The sequence below is a fragment of the Phyllostomus hastatus genome, unplaced genomic scaffold, assembly GCF_019186645.2.
Source record: "Phyllostomus hastatus isolate PE091 unplaced genomic scaffold, TTU_PhHast_1.1 phas_scaffold_78, whole genome shotgun sequence".
Classification (NCBI taxonomy): Eukaryota; Metazoa; Chordata; class Mammalia; order Chiroptera; family Phyllostomidae; genus Phyllostomus; species Phyllostomus hastatus.
Window position 1 is genome coordinate 38,374,077 of NW_025334041.1, and position 19,624 is coordinate 38,393,700.

A 19,624-nucleotide genomic window follows, 5' to 3' on the forward strand; every position below is an offset into this window, starting at 1 on the left:
CATGTCGATTTACTGTTAAATAATGTTCAGCATTTGTTATCTTTTTTTAGGCCTTGGAAATCTAATTATTTATAATATCCAGTGACATTTACATTTTGCAAAATATGCTCTTCTTGTAATAAAATATATCATGCCTAGGAAAATGGGTGGAGAATGCCTAGCTCTACATTTGTTTATATATGTATATAGTGCAAAATATCAGGGTAACCTATATTATCTTTTTGTAATAATTACATGATTTAAAAAAACATATCTCTCAAAAAGTGTCCTTAATCATTATCATTTAAAATACTGAATAAGAAAACATTTTATCATAGTCAAAATTTGTTTACCATTTAACTCAACTATCAAAAACCTATTCAAGTTCATTGATATCTTAAAATAATACTGTTCATTTCCAGGCCAACAGCTACAGAGTGTTTGGTTTAGTTTTTAAGATTGATTGAAAGTGGATTGTAAAGTTGACCTATTGTGTTAAGCTTATTTACACAAAGTGGTGTCTAGGAAAATAAACTCTGAAAGTGCATAGCAGTTGAACCTAAAGTATTTCACATCCTGAGTTTTCTAATACGTGCTTTCCTGGGGTCTGTTGGATAAAAAATGTCAGCTTTACCTTAGTTATCTTAACATAGGAGAAAATTACTTGAAAATTTATTTAGTCTTAAATTGAGATAAAATTTATGATCTGCTTTAACTGATTTGAAGAATTTGCCTCAGCAAAATAATTTGTCAGTTCTACCACATCCATACAACAGATAACATTTTTTTTCAGCCTCTTGAGATACACTTCTCTTCAAGAGTTGAAAATAACATTTGTAAGATATAATCAATATGGAGAACCATAAATGTGAAAAAATCAGTGGAAATGCTAAAAAAACGATTTGGGTACTAGATGGTGACAAATTGATGGTTTAAAATGAATTAATATTTATTTAAGGGTTATTCTTGGTGACTGAGCATTTAAACGCCCTCCCTGCCACAACATCCTTGTTTGTTATGTATTCTTAAATAATCTCCCTATTATACACACCATTCTCGCTCCTGATTGCCCCTTTCCCATAACAACTGCGCTGACTTTCCTCCTGCCGCTGCGTGACGCGGCCTTAAAACCGGGAGGGGGAGGTGGGAGCAGGGCACGTGCACCAGAAACACTTCCTAGAAACAGCAAGTACGCTGCTCAACCCTGCCTGAACTTTCCCTGTAAACACAGCTCGCTGACAGAACGGCATCCCTCCCTGCTTGGTGGATCCTGCAACTCCTAGAGGGAATGGCACTTCTTGTTTTTAATTAGCAAGGTGAAAGGTGAATTAAAACTAGCTGTTTGGCAAGCCAGTGCAGGAGGCTGACTGAGAGGCTTCACGGAGCCAGAGAAGAGCTGAGCGATAGGAAGGCAGTGCGTGTGCTCGGGGGCTTTTTCCTGAATGAACTGCTTGCAGAAGTGACTAAGAAATACAGTTTCTTCTTGAGCCTACCGGCGTAGTTACCGAACTGAGTGCAGGACATGGCTCTGAAGACTCACTCCTTGGAATGTCCTCCTGCTCCCGGCTTCTAAACAACTGTCCGGGGGAAAGAAAGGTTTTGCATATCTAAATACCGCCTGACAAATGGCAGTTTGGAACTGTGCTCTCTGATGACAACGCGTTTGATTTCTCACAAAGCCTCTCCCACGCCGCCCCCGGAGGGGAGTCCTAAGTAAAACTCAAACCCGTCTTAAATTCAGGATCGGAGGGCTTGCACGGTGAGCGGCAGTATGGCATCCGCGGGACACGTTCTCACCTGGCTGCTGTGGGGTTACTTACTGGAGCTCTGGATGGGAGGTCACACAGCTGATACCACTTACCCCCGGTTACGCCTGACACATAAAGGTAGGTCACCTTTTCAGATCCTTTTGTAAATAAATAAATACATAAATAAATAGTCATTCAACATAGATCTTTGGTCTTCACAGACCCTTAAAATGCACCTGAAACATTATTGCAAAACTGACTTAAGAGTCAAAGTACCTCTGATTAACATGTCATCTTAGCAGAGCTGAAGGTAGAGCAAAATCACATGCCAACTTACAGATGTTATTTTTATCTTGTAAATGTTAGGTTTTACTAGTGAGAAGTTCACTCATTAGCAGACACAACAGAAGAGGGTAGAAATCAGGTTGTTAATAGCCTTGAGGGGCTGAATACACACTGAGTTATCAGTTGGTATTTAAATACCAATTTATGGGAAACAAGGATGTCTGGGAAGGGCTTTAGAAGTAGAGGTGCAATTGTTTTGTTGTTTTGTGTTGCCCATAATGGGGATGAGGGGAGGAAAAAAGAAAATTCCTGACAAACAAAATGGGTCCTTACTCATGATAACAAAGTACTAATCATGTAATTAAAATGACTAACATCTGAAATAAATTAGATTTTCTTGTTGAATTATTACAATTTTTTACATGTGGCAAAAAGTATAGTTTATTAGCAGTTTTGTAAACTGATGTATATTGATTAAAATATTAGATATTACTCATTTGCATGAATTTTTAATATAAATTCATATTGCTTACCTGCTGATCTATCAGAGTACTTAAATATCTAGTTCTGCAACTATGTCTTTTAAAGCAGCTTTTAGTCATAAATAAATGATCAAAAGATAGCTTTTGCATCAGGATCAGTAAAAGCCTGTCATGAATAGGTTTGGTGATTCTTCCTGTAAAGAAACAAGCAACAAACGAAACCCACACTCTGAGAAAGTGACTTTGCTGATTTAAAAGAAATTTGGAATAAATTTTCAGGAAAGAAGGATTTGTTATTACCATACATTGAGACAGATAATAGATGCAACAACAGAAATTACATAAGAACCATTTTTTAATTGTGTAAGCTTTCAAATTGCTCCCCACTGTAGAATGAACAGAAGTCTATATTTTTAAAATATAGGCATAATGTTTATCAGTAGGGGAAACAAAAAGAAAGACCTGTCTCAGTTTTAAATGACATGGTTGGTCTTTTTGTCTTTTTATTGGACAATCAACAGTTAATTTTAACTATAGGAATCCTGCACTTTTAGAATAGCTAAAATTTGTGGATTTTTTTTAGTTTAAATAGATTTCCTAGAATACTCTCCAGTAGGTAATATGAATTTAAGAGGCACATTGGCACTAAATGTGTAAAGTTTTAAAATATAGTACTTAGCATTAACAGACATCTTTGACTTGGGAAGATGTATCATGGTGTGTATCAAAATGCATATTCCTAAGAGGTAATGATCAAATATATCAAAATGTAGAAATTTGACATGATGGAATATGAACAAATAAATAAGGATATCAGAAAAAAACATAATAAATGAGTTGTTTTTCTTATGTGCACAAGTAGATACATAAGCTGTCAGTTTTGGCAAGATACCATTCTGTTATGCCCAGAATTAACCTTTTATACATCATTATTAGGGTTCTTGTTTTCTGATAGATAAATATCAATGTATTTTCAAAGATAATCTCATTTTAATATTTTATTAGAGGGTTTATAACTTTGTTGGAGAATACCAAAACTCTGTAACGCAGCTAAATGCTATGCATACTATAGTTATCGAGTTCACCTTCACTAAATCTCTCTTAATTAAAGGCATGCTGTAACTGATTTTATGAATTGTGTTAAATGGTGTGGAAGTAGAACTGCTAGTATCTGTGTGTGCACGAGACTGAAAACTCCCACAGAATTTCCCTTTGGCTTTAATGGTACTGACTGAGAATGTGCAATATTGTGCTTTTTATACAAAGACAGTGTGGAGTTACCTGAAAATAGAATGTTCTCATTTGTGCAGTTAGCAAAGTCAGCTAAGAGATCACACTGGGGATGCAACCCAACGTAGCAAATGCACCCTGGAAGGGGAAGCAATGGACTGTCAGAGCAGGAATATGCAGTCTCATTGATGAAATATGAAGAACGCATTTACCACTCTACCTTTTGGAATTCAATGTACATTTAGAGGTATCTAAAAACTATGGGTAGGATATTTCTGACTATAATCTTTTTCTATCTTAAATCCTATCAGTAATGGTAAAATCTCAGCAGTTGGTGACATAGGTCATTAAAGTTATAAATAAGTGCTTGATCCATCAAAACAAGAGGCACTAGGTTAAGCAGTGTAGCACCTCTGCACTGCTGCCTGACCCCACCTCCCTGGAGGTGGCCTACTGCGTTAATCCTAGGATTCATTTCATAGCTGTGCTCTATGCCATATGGGATATGGACAAGCATTTTTCTTATACTCTCCATTATCAAGATGACTCTTGAGACCACAAGCCTAGGTCTCTTCCCAAAGAGTCATATATAAAGCTTGAGTTAAATTATGTGAAAATTTGTCCAGAGGGAAAAACAATCCAACAATTTCCTTTTTCTCTCTTCTCCATCCATCACTATCTTTGGAAGTGGCATGTTCTAAAACACAGGTTGGGAAGAGACCATTAGGACTAAAAGGAAGAAAAGGCAGAAAAGGAGGGAGACAAGGCAGAAAGTTGGTGTCACATATGGAGCATCTTCTGCCTTACTTTCCACAGTGGGATGAAACTGAATTCCTCCCCTTCTTGCTGAATTTTCACTCCACTCCATCTTAAGCAAATATGTTAACACAGTGCAACACTAATTGATTAAAAATGAGATATTTACCCTTGTTGGGGCAATACACATTTTTAAATGTATTTTATAGGTGTAAGATAAGTGGGATTAACAAATAAAGACCTAGCAGAGATTACAATGTCAAGATTTTTGTCCTGCTCTGTAAGAATTTTCAGTAAAGATGTGAGTTGAAGTTAACTATATCAGGCAAGTATTTAAAAGTTTATGAATATTTAAGAATATAGCTAACTTTATAGCCAATACTGTAAAGAGGGTAATATTCATGTTATTAATTCAAATTTATAATATTCTACTCCAAGAATTTCCTTGAAAAATAGCTGTGGTCCTCCTGACAAATGCAAAGGAAAGAGTCCTGGTGGATGTAGCCACTTCCCTCTGTTAATGCCTCTTCTCACCTTATCTTTCATCATCCTGCATTAACGAGGTTATACAGGGAAGGCACAGATAACTTTTTTGGTAATGGAGCTGGAAGAAGAAAACAACAAAGGAGCAAAGCCCTATGTCATAGAAGAAATCCCAATGCACATGGAAAGCTCCAGAAATTCAATCAAGGGAGCTTGGCAGATGGGGTAGGTGTTCAAAGTCCCAATAAACAACAACGCAAGCACAGAGGCCAATGGCTGCTTAAGCAGAGGATGTTCAGTGAAAAAGTAGCTAAATAAAGGCATGGATATGGCAGAAGATCATTCCTAAAATATATTGCCTTTGTAAATGTAGATTTGAGCATCAAATATATATCTATACATATAGAAAGTGGGGTAGAGAGTGTTCATCTACATGGATATAATAAGCATTTTATACAAAATTGCCATTGTTCAGAGAGCCCAGAATTTGTAGTCAGATGCATCTATAGCTGAAGTCCTTCCCCTTAATCCACAGGTGGAAAACACAAGGCCCGAGGGCCAAATCCAGCCCTCTGCTTTGTTTTATCCAGCCCAGCACCTTGTTTCTACCCGGCAGGAGCGCTGAGCTCTTTGCCCCTAGTTAAGCAGTAGTTACATTTATACTGTCCTAAAATTACATTCGGCCCTTTGAAGGCAACTGTGAAGCTGATGTGGCCCCCAGTGAAAATGAGTTTGACACCCCTGCTGAACTATTGGTAATTGTGCTTTGGTTTCCTTAAGTTGAAAATAGGGATCGTAATGGTGCTTTCTATATCTTACTGGGTTTTTGAGAAAAATTAAATGGAGCACCAATATCTGGGAAAGCATTTTCTAACCTAAAAATTATATTATTAATGTTTTCCAAAGATTGCTGTAACTGAGGTTGAAAGGAAGTGTGCCCTAAAGAGAAAAACCTTTGGGAATGGCATGAGTTTGGGTATCAGTCAGTGCTATAGAAAACAGGAGAAGTGGCTCCTAATTAGCATAAAATCATGGTTTATCTTGATAGATTTCATGCATTTCAAATCCCATTTTCCATACCTTTTACCTCTTGTTATAATAATTTAGAAGATGATTATGTCATGTGTGTTTCCCAAAATTCAGTCAGTATTTTTTTGTTATAAAAGTATACATATATTCATTTATTATACATATTTGCTTTACAGGTTACATTAAAATTTTTTTTCCATTTATATACATGGAAAAAAAGAGACAGCATTTTAGAAGAGCATTTCTGAATGATCATCCTGGAGGCTGTAGCATTTACTTTATATCTAGGGCAGGTAAAAAAGAGGCAGTGACCAAGCCAGTCTTTCCTGACCCAGCTCATAGCTTTGTTTCTTCAGCGGTAACTAGGTATCATCAATGGTGACATTCGTCACACATCCCTGTGTGGTTAGTAACTAAAAACTGGTCATGAGGCATCACTTATAAAGGAAGTAGTTAAAATAGGACCCAGAAGTAAATATAAACCATCCTGTCCAGATCTCATTAGGGGGAATCACTGAAAATTAAGTAAGGGAAACTGTGTGTGTGTGTGTGTGTGTGTGTGTGTGTGTGTGTGTGTGCGCGCGCGCGTGCATTTTTAAGCCACTGGGTGAAATGAAAGGAATTAAAATGTTTTGTTGAGTTTGGTTTACACGGAATGTATCTATAGAACACACCTGTATAAGGATTTTGGATAGGGCTATTCTTTGTATTTTTATATACGTTACAGACAAATATTGCCTGTGCATCACAGAAGTGTATCTGGATATACAAAAGCCCCTGAATGGCTCTATGAGTCTTTTAGTTCATATCTGAATGTTGGGTATTACATTGGGAATACAATTACCCTTTAGTATAGAAACAGAGTGAGGTGAAGTCAGAGTTAAGAAAAGCAGTAAGTGAAATTGGTAAATGAATGAACCAGGCCAATTTTGGATGGAAGAATAATTTAATCGTATAAAATCATTTCTTAAAAATTTTGCAAGGACACTGTTCCATACACAATAAAGAACCAATACTTTCTTGACTAATCAATATATGCAATGGTCATTTTGTTACAATGAAATGTTCTTTCAAAAATGTGTGTTGTCCTATTATTTTGTTGTTTAGCCTAAAAGCATTTCATCAAGGAGGCCTCTTCTGTCTGGGATGAGATCACTCAGTGGCCTCAGTTCTACAACCACGTAATAAGGCATCAAATATCAGATTGGTCATTGCTGGTGAAAACTGTTGTGAACCATCAGCTGAGCCAGTTTTGTTTCATCAGTTATCTGCTGGACTCATCATTGGGAATTCTTAGTGGGAGAGCCTGCAAAGGCTACTCCTTTATCTTTGTGTGTAACACTAGTCTGTGGTTTAGGAGAGGAATTTAGTCTGCAGGAATCCAGAAATGGCACTATGCATGCATGCATACCCCATCATACAGAGCCATGGCAGTGCTGAAGTGGCCTTGTAAATGCATTCTCAAAGAAATGAAAACAAAACATAACTGAAGTTATATGACTTAAGCATTTCCTAAAAAGGTGCAGAGTGAAGATTTAAATTATTTTCTCAGTTTCAATAGACAGAGCTCAATGTTGGTAGTAGTCTTTAGCACAATATCTGACATTTTGGAATATTATATAAATTATACAAAGGGTAATGATTATTTTAATAACTTTTTTCACAGTGTGGTTTTAAGTACCATTTGAAGCATAAAAGAAATTATCAAAGTCATTAGTTATTTCTTATGCTTAATTTAAGCAAGCATTATTTTTATGTTCATGATAATTATGGTAATGAAAAGACTGGATATTTTATAGGCAGGATTTTCTGGACTATGAGTGAAAAGGATGTGTTAATATCCCATTTGAACCAAGTATTATAATCTGTGATATTGACAGAACATTTTCTGTCAAAGAATGTGGTGATTTCAAGAATGGAAATGTCTGTGGAACTGATAACTTGACTTCATATTCACATGGCCCACGTGGTGGACCAGGTGTGATTGATGACTCAGGAAGTTTTCAGCCTTAGTGCTAATGGCTAGTACAACATATTCCCACCATATTGTCCCATTTTCTTGGTAATCTTGCCTCCGCTACTAGTATGAAAAAAAAAAAAGAGAAATCCATGATTTGCCTGATTTCTGAGCTTTAGAAATGTATTTCCACTTCTATCATTGGTAACTAAACTTGCAGCTCTCACTGCTCTCTCTCAAGGATTTAGCTCGAAGCCTTGGCACAGTACACACAGCAGGGAGTGTAGGCCCCGGTGTCAGATACAAAACACTGCCACATTCTAGACTTTGGGTGAGTCATGCCTAAAGTGAGTCTTGCTTCTGCCTGCGTGACCTGAACAATTCACTTATCTTTTCTGAGTATAACCTTCTCATCTTTAAAATGGGGTAAGGTATAACTTGCGGGACCCTCAAAGGATTATATGAGATAATACAAATTAATGTGGCAAAAATTTTACCCTTAAGAAGCTTTTTCTAAGTTCTTCAATAAATCAGAAGATATTCAGAGAGAATTAGCCTACCCTCCTTTCCTTTTTTATCCTAAAAGCAATCATGAGTTAATTATTAATTTATAACTTAAAACAAGGGAAGATCCTTAATCATCAGTTTTTTACTTGAAAGCAAAGATGTTTCTTTTATGAATCCAGCTCCTGTTGGAATAAATGACAGGAAAGAACCCGAGATATTGGCATCTCTTGTGTTTGTAAGTTACTGTAGAATTTTGTTGATAATTTAAAGTGGGAACTTTGCCTGATGGAACCTTGGAGACAGCAGACCAAAGCCACAAAGTAAACAAGTTACTAAGAAAGGTAATTGTAGACCCAGCTTTGTGAAGCACAAAAGAACTAATATTACTAAGGCCAGACTACACTGTTAAAAGTTAAACTAAACAGTGTCCTACAAACAGCCACCAGCCTAGCAGGTATTGTTTGTTTTGAAAGTGAAAGAATGCTTTCTATTCTACCTGATCCTGGATAAACAGGTAAGCCGTCTGGTGTGGAGCACCATTCCTGACACTTGGTAGGTGTTCAATAAATGCTATTAAGTGAGTAGATGACTCAAACAAAATGATTCAGGGCAGTGTTTTTAAAGGAAAATCTGATGGGGGTGGGGTGAGGAGTACCAAGGAGACTAAGGAATCCTGAACAGCTATTTATGGCTCCTTTGGTAAAACACACATTAGGAGAAAGACTAGGGCTTTCTCTGCCTATTCACCTCCGTGTCCCTCAGTGGCCATTGTAGTGAAGTGTCTGGGGCCAGCAGATGCGCTCCCAACACCAGCTGTAAGTTCTCATCTGTAATCAGTGTTCTTTTATTGTTGATGTTGCTTTTAAATCTACTCCCCCTCCTCCACATTTTTAAAGACTTTTTTTTTTATAGAAATTGTAGGTTTCCAGCAAAATTAAGAGGAAGGAACAGAGATTTCCCTAATACCCCTGTCCTCACACATACATAGCCTCCCTATGATCAATAGCCTCCGCCAAAGCAGTGCCTATGTTACCATGGATGAACCTACACTGACACATCTTAATCACCCAAGTCCATAGTGTATCTCAGGGTTTGCTCTTGGTGGTGTACATTCTACAGGTTTGAACAAAGGTATGATGACATGTACCCATCCTGATACTATCATACAGAATGTTTTCGCTGCCCTTTTAAAAAACCTCTATGCTCCACCTATTTAGCACTCGCCTCTGACCCCTGACAATCCACATTTTGGTGCACTTGGCTTTCCTGGGTGATGACCACAAGCCCTTTGTTTTGTCCGTATCACCTCATACATTCATTACCCACCTGTGGTGTCACTACCCTCTTCCCCTCTTGTACTCCTCCCCTGCTTCTCTTCCAGAAAAGTGTGTTTATTTCATCCTCACCTTAAACCAAATGTAGAAAGAAAAGATGTTACTGAATATGTATTTATTGGTCTTCAGTTTACCCATGATATTTCATTTTTGTTGTCTAATTCAATGAAAAGAAAATGTGATGGTTAAATTTTTAAAAATTTAATTACAGTCATTAAGCATTCAAAATGTGTTGAAGTTCATGACTTAGGAAATGAAATATTAAAATAAATAACTTACGAGCTACCTGGAACTTGTCCTCTTTGTCTAGTGTATTTCGCTAGTGCAAAGCTGATGATGCTCCCAGGCGCCACAGGACTATGCGGCATTGAAAAGGGAAGGGATTAGGGTACTGAATAGGAGTAAACACTCTCTGCCATCCATGCTGTGGCTAAACTTAAGTTCAAACATTACTTATGTCAACCTATTTCTATGCAGTTTTGGTTTGTATTCTCTGAGTTTTGAGTTTTAATTCATTGAAACCAGAATGCAGAGGGGTTTTTATTCACAGCATAGAGCAAAGGAGCAGCATCCTGAAGGATAAGTCACACTGGTGATTTTAGGTGTTTGGACCAATTTCAGAACCAGAAAAGAACAGCAGCAGAGAAAATGGGAATAAAAGAGGAAGAAAATAGAGGTCATCTGGGGACACTGTCTCTTTCCTTCCTACCAATTCCCTCCCAGGAAATAATGGGAACTGAGGAGGGCTTTAAATTCAAAGCTCCAGATACACTGTGGAACTAAAGTCAAAGAGGCTGACAGCACTGCAGTGCAGCTATTTATGCCTACTGATTGCTTTTTTCCTAACCCCGAGTCAAAAAGTTTATTATGGACTGTGTGCTTTCTGAGATCCTTTCAATTCTTTGCCTCTCTTTACCAGACCTCCCAGTGAGGCTAATTTCTCCAAAACACTTCTGCAAATTTTATTAGCATGATCTAGTGGAAAGAGTATGGGCATACAATTTTAGAATTCTAGGTTTGAATCTACAGCGTATCCTATTTTATGCTGAATTTTTCTTGCTAAATCATTGAACTTCTGGGACTAATGAACACTGGCTTTCTATCTAATGTGCTTCTTGTAGAAAATTTAACTGTACCATGGAGATGTATGACATTGTATTGTGTTGACTTATAATGCTCTCTAGTTTCTATGTATGTTTTAAAATATATTTTAAGATCTTTGAGGACAAGGATTACTGTTTTGGTAAGATATTTGTGGACAGAATGAAATGATTTATTCAGATCATTCCTAAGGACTGTAATTGAAGGCTGGGTATTTAACATCTTCTTAATAAAAAAACAAAGAAAATGTTTTGTTGTTTTTGTTGTTGTTGCCTTCACGTATGGTGAAAATGATAAAATTATACAGGCTTATTTTATTTTTTAAGAGGTAGAGCCACTATATTGTTCACCAAAGGAAAGGCTTAGTAGGATTCAATTGCAGAGGAGATGATGTTGTTTATGGTTTTTTTCTGCTCCTCTTCAAACTGAAGAGGAGATAGAAGCTGGGGTTAAACCAGCACTGTACAAAGTGGCCAGGCCTGGCAGCATCAGCCTCTCCTGGGAGCTACTGAATCAGGCCTACTGCATCAATGATCCTGGGGCTCTGTGTTTTCACGAGCCCTGACAGTGATTCTTAATGCACACTCCAGCAGGAGAAACCCTGGGGTAAGTGTCTGGGGTGATGCTACAAAGGAGCTTCACTTTCATATTATCTTTTTAAACTTTTTCCCCTTGAGTTGTATCACCCAGGTTAAGGATGTAACATTCAAATTTCCAAATGACAGCCTTGGTCTTGATAAATATACTTAAATTCATAAATATCTAACTATTATATTATTCTATATTTATTATATTTATAGTAGATAAGATTTTTTAAAAGAGTTTATTTATTTATTTTTATAGAGAGGGGAATGGGGTCAGAAAGAGAGGGAGAGAAACATCAGTGTGCGGTTGTTTCTCACGTACCCCCTACTGGGGACCTGGCCCACAACCCAGGTATGTGCCCTGATTGGGAATTGAACCAGTGACCCTTTGGCTCAGAGGTTGGCACTCAATCCACTGAGCCATGCCAGCCATAGCTATAGTAGATAAGATTTTTATATAGAATTATTGATAACAGTATACAAATTAAATCTCTTTTTAATGATACAAAGTGTGACATAATGCTATCATTGAGTTCAGGTGAAAAAACACCTAATATTGGTTGACTGAAATTGCATTTTGTAACATTTCAGAATTCCTTAATCTCTCAGTGAAAAGTTTTCTTGGACTAGTGAAATTAGGTCCACTTCATTTCTTTGTTATATATCCTGATCTTTTTCTTCAGGGATTTGGAAGCATCTGTATCTTTTTAAGCCATATTTGTTCATTTAGTCATTCACTTATTCTATGATTGTTTGAAGAGCTTCTTCAAAGGTTTAGGTACAGAACATCATGCTAAAGACTTAAGAATTTAAAAAAAAAGTTTCCTAAATGCAATGTGTATCCTGGATGGAATCCTGGAACAGTAAAAGGATGTTAGGATAAAAACTTAAAAAAATCTGAATAAAAATGGGCTTTAAACATCAATAATAGTGTATTAATATAAGTTTATTAACTGTGGCAAATGTACTGTATTAATGTAAGCTATTAATAATAGGGGAAACTGAGTGTAGGTATATGGAAACTGTTTGCATTATCTTTACAATTTTTCTGTAAATCTAAAACTATTCTAAAGTAAGTTTATTAACACACATCCACATCCCCCCCACCACCTATACCATCCCAACCCATTCTCCAAGAAGCTTAAGGTTTAGTTGTAAAAAAGAGACAAACCATAATAAAGCAGGATATATATATAATAAAGCAGACCATATATATATGTGTGTGTATATATATAGTTGAGAAAGTATCCAGCCATGTACTATGAAAAATACAGACATTTATTGAAGAAAATACAAGACACAAGAAACATTGTACACAGGACAATGACACCTCAGTCCCTTTCAAAGTAGGCATCTTGGGACCTCACACAGTTCTCCCAATTGCTATCAGCTGCCAAATTGTATTTTCCAAATCTCATCAATATTCTGAAATCTCTTCCCTTTCAAAGGTGATTTTAGTTTTGGGAAAAGCCAGAAGTCACAGGGCACCAAATCTGGGCTGTAGCAGGCCTAAGTCACCTGCATGATTTGATGTTTTGCCAAAAAACTGCACAAGACATGGTGCACGAGTGGGCGTATTGTCGTGATGAAGCTGCCAATCACCAGTTGCCCATAGCTGCAGCCTTCTGATTCATCTGAATAATTCCCAAGGAGGAATGTTTAAGTTTAAGGAAAAATTTGATGAAGATTTGTTGCTATACTCACCCAGTAATTTTGAATGTGACAGTCACACAGTACACATGTTCACTCAATGGCAGTTACCGCCCCCAGAGACTACTAGTACAGTGAAGTTGTCATTGTTCACTCATGTGCATTCCAGTCCACTCTCCTTGGCTGCCAGGTTACATCAATGTCGTGCAAACTGCTCTTATATTAACAATGTCTGGACTTTTTCTGGATAGATTCTGTGTGTGTGTGTGTGTGTGTATACACACATGCATATATATACATATATGCATAAAAATATATCTGTATATATCTTTAACAATGCTATAGAAATAGAGTTCAGAGTTGAAGGAGAACCAAAGCTTAGTCTTGGAAATGAGTAGAGGAGTCTGGGCAAGAAGCAATGAGCATATTGTCTATGTGTCTTATGCTTTCTTGTCACCATTCTGGCCATCATCCCACTGCCATTCCATTGTATATAGTTCACTGTGTCCTCCTTGAAACAGAGTTACCCTTGAATATCCAATTAACTGAAGACCACTGTGTTCATAGTTCTGCTACACATGATAATATCAGAACTGTTCTTTATTATCCTCAAATTACCCTTGTTTCTTCACTACTGTAAGGAATTCTCACTTTCCTTAAGTAATATACAAATAATGCAAATTCACAGGTAGATTTGAAATATTTGAAGGCAAGCAAGCTTATTGCATTTTATTGTTTGAATCCTTAGAATCTGACAAACTTCTTGTACTTAATAAATTTATTTTATTTATTGCATTTGATGTATAGAATTTAATTGTTATCTCTATTCGCCTTATTATTACCAATCTTAAGTCCTTTCTCAAGTGCCACATGTAAAAGCTTCCAAATAAAGATCTCAGAAAATGAGATGCTGGGTATGGTGGAGCATTCAGAAGTCAGGAAAAAAGGTTGAGAATACTTTTCTTCTGCCCCTGTTCCACAAAGTTGGGTCCTGGTTTGGCTTCAGGTCTTCTATGATAAAAGCCCTGAACAGATATCCAGAACTGCTTTAAAATTACTCAGAAAATATTCATATTTTATTGAAAGATACAGTTTGAGGCTTTGGCAGAGGGTGGTTTGAATTTATCTGGGTCATTATGTAATCAACATCACACTTCAGTCACTTTTCTTCTCATTTGCTCCAGTGGTGACCTCCCAATGTCCAATGTAGCATCTCATTCATTTCTAGAATGAAGAACTATGAAGAGAGACAGTTAATGCATGTAATTAGTAACAAAGAAAGCAAGGATAGGACTATGAAATCATAATAACTGACATCTTTGTTTTAGAGGAATGCCTTCAATGACAAAAAGCCAGAGTGTTGTTTTTTTTTTTTTTTTCAGTTTATCCCTGTGTGAAGGTCATTTTATGAATAATTTGGTTGTTGCCTTTGTTTTGTGGATTTATCACTTTAAAAAGCATAGTTGTAAGTAATAATATGGGGAGGAGAATAATGATTACCAGTTTTATAATTATAATTAGTTTATATAAGGTATTTTCAATTTATTTTTCTAACCTAAGTTAATTCAGAAAGAACCAATGAAAATTTTATCTTAATAAGATTTTATTATCTAAAAGCCTTAAAAAATGACACTATATTTTGCAATGTTGTATCCTTGAAGCTTTTTTAGCACCATATAAATTAAACAAATATAATATACCTAACATGAAAGAGGAATTTAATAGAAATAAACAAAAATGTCAAATGTAAAGATAATTCAGGAGAATGCACACATTTGTCACTGTCTCTCACTATCATAAGGAGTAAATAAATATGGAAATGGGAAACACTTGATTATTTTAGTTTTAGAAACTAAAGTAAGGTTGTCAAAATAAATATGTAGAAGATAGGGTCATGTTGATAATTTTTTAAAAAATATTGTATTTTTTGTTTTTCTTTTATTTATTTATTTTTACAGAGAGGGGAAAGGTAGGAAAAAAGAAGAGAGAGAAACATGGATGTACTAGAGAAACATCAATAGAGAAACATCAATCAGCTGCCTCTCACACACCTCCAACTGGGGACCTGGCCCACAACCCAGGCACGTGCCCTGACTGGGAATTGAACTGGCAACCTTTCAGTCAGCAGGCTGGTACTCAATCCCCTGAGCCACACCAGCCAGGGCTCTTTATTTTTAGAGAGAGGCAAAGGGAGGAAGAGAGGGAGAGAAACACTGATGTGAGAGAGAAACATTGTTTGGTTGCCTCTTCAGTGCACCCCTACTAGGGACTGAACCTACAACCCAGACATGTGCCCTGACTGGGGATGGAACTGGTGACTTTTTGTTTTGCAGGATGTTGCCCAACCAACTTAGCTGCATTGGTCAGAACCATTTTTATAATTCTGAGCAAGACAAAAGTAATATATTTGTTAAAGAAAAGGGGAAAAGTAATGGAAAATAAAAATGATTCTTTTGGAAATAGTATCATTATGGATGAAACTGGTATATCTTATATTTCCTTATCAAAAGCAAAAAAGGAAAAAAAGAAAGGGAAAAAAGAAATTTCAAGTTTGGCATCATCACAATGCATAAATGTTACACACATTTCTCATCAGAGTAGTGGAATCTGACAGACACTTTATAATTGCTTAGAATGAGGACTTGAATACTGAGCTTGCTGGCAGTTTAAGGGTCTGCAAAACTTGAGTTAACCATATGTTGTGTTCTCAGAATAGCCATATCACCCATGTTTAAAATTTAAACCAAAAAGAAAAAAATATTTCTTCTAAGTCAAATGATATAACTTTAGTTTCTGATGTACTTAATTACCTAAAAATCACATCTTCCCATTAATAAGAGAACAGAAAATACTTCCATTTTGTTTGTCCAGATGAAGAAAGAGAAAAGAGAAGATAAGATTATTAAATACTAGAGTGGATTTTATAAGCCACAAAAATATCAATTTTTTACTATATTGTTACAGTTATAAGAAGTTAATGTTTAAACTTCAACACATTAATATACTTTGATTTTCTAGTAATTTCCCAAAGCAAAATTACCTTGTAATAATATGCAGATAACCATAAGAAGAAGAAAAATGTTACAGTTAAGTCCATTATGCTTACAGTTAAAAGAATGTAATTATATATTTGTCATTATATTTCTCTGAAGTAAAACAAAAGTTATGTACTGGGCACTGTTTTTGACAGATTTCTTTTGCCAAATATTTTTTCCTTGCTCCAAAACAAGTATGCCCAAACTGAAATCTGATCTATTTTAGAATGGTAGAAGAAAATTTCCTATCTGGAGAATAAAAAGAGAAGTCCCCAAGACTTAAGTATCAATAAAAGTGGACAAGAATAAAAATGACAAATAAAATTAAGAAATGTATACCAGTGAGAAAGTCCACGTGCAGTTAAAGTAGTAATCACTCTGAAACACATTAGATGCCTTTTATAACATAGGTCTCAGAGTATGTAAAATAAATAGAATACTAGGATTTATTATATACAGTTATATTTTGGAATATGTAATTATGTTTACAAGGCATTTACATTTCTGTCTTAGTGAACATATTATAACAGAAATATATTTTTTTAGACTAGAAATGTCATTTGTCCCTTCAGTCTGCTAATTTACACCCACTGCATTGTTAGCACAGTCCTAGATATTGCTTTATTTTTGAATGCTCAGAATACTGGTAAGTGAGAAAATTTATAGTCATTGGTAAGAATAAAACTTGCCAGCAAAAGCATTGGTATAGGGTGCACTCTGCCTGTGAATGGTTTCTGGAATAGAGATTCATTGCTGACAGATCCACTGCACTTTACTTCTGAGACTCCTCCAGCCAGGCCCCCAGTTGCCATTCACACTGCTAGCCACTGAAATTTCCCTTTGCCTTTCATTATTTTTTTCTTTTATACAAATAGGCCCAGCTGCTCCTGCAGCCGGTTGCCACACTCTCCCATACTGCTCTTGCTGGGGATGGCAGCCAGAGCAAAGAATAACAGCTGGGATTGGCTTACTTTGGCATCTAAATAATTTTGGGTGGGTCCATTCCTAACTTTATTATTTCATTTAATTTATAATCTTTCCTTCTGCTGAACTTTTAAAAAATAGACAAATGCTGTTTTTCCGAAACATTTTCCTCCTCTGGCTGCAACTCTCTTATACCTGGCTGCTCAAGGCAAACAGACTGGTTCATTTTTGCACATTGTTATTTTTTCCATTTTTAAGCACCTTTTGGAAAACGAATGCAGCAGAAACAAATCTGTTGGTGTGATCTTGGACACTTACTAAATTTTTCTTTGACTCAAAGAGGTGAATAATAACAGTGCCTATGTCACTGACTGTGATAAGGATTGAAAGAAGGAATATTTGAGTGCATTTAGAGTAGTGCCTGGCACAATAGTAAGTGCTAAGTGATTGTTTGATAGAAAGAAAATCAAAGAGAGAGGGACAGGAAAATAGAGCAGAAGAGAGCACACCAAAGCACGAGTGGAGCAAGAAGGAGGAGAGAGAGAAGAGGGAGAAAGGGAGGGAGGTAGGAGGAAGGTGGGGGACAAAGAAAGAGTAGGAGGGAAGAAGGAAAGGAGGGAGGAATAACTGCTGGAGTGTAGAAAAATGGAATTAATTGCACTTGTGCAATAATTAATGTTATGCACTTAGCATTTCATACATATTATTCCAACCAAGTAATCAACTGAAATCATGAAATAGAAGACTGGAGTTTAGGAGAACTTGTGAAATTTCACTCAAATTATAGAATTTCTTTGAAGGTAAGCATTTTAGATGGCATCTAGTTAGGTGGTCAGACACTACTTGATAAGGAAGACCATTTCACTTTAAATGTTCTAATAAGGAGGAAGTACTTACCCACCTAATTCCAAATCTGACTTAACTAGATATCTTACACTTATTAGCCTTAGTTCTTCACTCTGGTGCCAGCAGGGCATACGTCTTGACAGTCTTCCAGATGCTTAAAGTTATCATGCCCCTTTGTGGAGGGTGCATCTTCCTGGAGCCATGGTTATTCTGACTCTCTGACTGTGTTGTTAGTGTTTTGATCATGCTCCCCTTTGACAATATCCCCCTTAATAGAGAGCATCACAGCCAATACTCAAGAGATGCCTGCCTGGTTCACAGAATGGTGTCACTATTAACTGGTGACTTTTGTTTATTAAAGCCACCTGAGTTGACAGTAGCTTATTTGGCAAATATGCCACTGTTGGTTTATGTTGAGATTGCTGTCAGCACTTCTAAGGGGTTTTCATAAAGACTCTAAGTCAGCGCTCTCCATTATTTCAGGTGAGGTTTATTTGTGAAAATTAAGGATAACCCTCTCCTGCTCTCTCCAGTCCAGAATGGGGATCATAAGCACAGTGACAGCATTCAGTGCCCTGGAAAAGGGCAGGCGCTCTGGAGTGAGGCATTCAAAGGCTATTTCTGGCATTGTGTATTCTTGCTTAACTTTCTTCAGTTTCTGCATTTATTGTCTTTAGGGAACTGGTTAATTAGCAAGGATAAAACTTGAATTCATTGTAGAAATTCTTTTAAAGTATTTTAAAATTTATAGTATACATTTTGGGAAACTCTCTCTAAAATGTCAGTATTTGGAAGAAGTTAAACACACATTGAAGACAATTTTAAAATTAGAATATGCAAAATATATGCTTTTAGCATTTAGGAAAGAAGTAGACCATAAATATCATTGCTGATTTTTCCTAAATATTGTAAAAGAATTTACATAATATAGTAAATGAAAGTTTAATTTTAAATTCTTTAATATGAAGAAATAAAAGTCCTTTTTTAATGGCTAAAGTAAACAGACTTTTTAAACATCTTAACAATTTTTATTTTAAAAGAATCTGGAATAGTCATCACAACAGAATGGCAAAATTAAAGTACTATTATAGCTGTGATTGCTTAATTTTGTAACTTTAATTTGCTGTTGTTTTGTAGATTTGCTAGTCTCTCTGGATATTTGTAAAAGTTCTATGCTTCAAAAATAATCATATAATACTTTAATAATTATTTCATTAACTCTTTATAAATCAAGGAGGAAAATCAGAGGAGGAAAAACTCTAGAAAAATAATTCCACAGAAAACTTTATATGATTAAAAATATGCATCATTAAAATGAAATTTTAAAAAATCCTATATTTTTACTAATTTACATATAGTCTCTGTTTCATTTTAGTTATGGGATTAAATTCATCCAGGCTCCTTTGCAATGATACTGTTTTATGTATCTTTATGCAGCTATTTACACTTTTTTCAGATTTTGAATGAAAGAGGAAGAATGACTCAATAGTAAAACATTGTCATTGTTATAAAATGTATCAGTAATTATCATATGTAGCTCTGCATACAAGTTTATATAACATTAACTGACAGTGTTATAAAATTTTATGCTATAATAAATAGGATATCTGTGTGAGGGAGGACCCCCCACAAAAAAGGAATTAATTTTTTTTAATTGTATATTTATTCTTACATGTTTAAGCTTCAGTCACCTT

At 35.9% G+C, this 19,624-nt stretch overlaps 1 protein-coding gene across 2 annotated transcripts in view; it reads left to right on the forward strand.

Moving 5' to 3' along the window:
* The first annotated feature begins 1,171 nt into the window (after positions 1-1,171).
* SEMA3E (semaphorin 3E) overlaps positions 1,172-19,624 on the forward strand; it is a 244,158-nt gene continuing 225,705 nt past the window's right edge. For both annotated transcript variants that reach the window (XM_045827770.1, XM_045827771.1), the window contains exon 1: positions 1,172-1,865. In XM_045827770.1, coding sequence (XP_045683726.1) covers positions 1,751-1,865 — 115 coding nt within the window. In that variant the 5' untranslated portion in view covers positions 1,172-1,750. The remainder of the gene's footprint in view (positions 1,866-19,624) is intronic.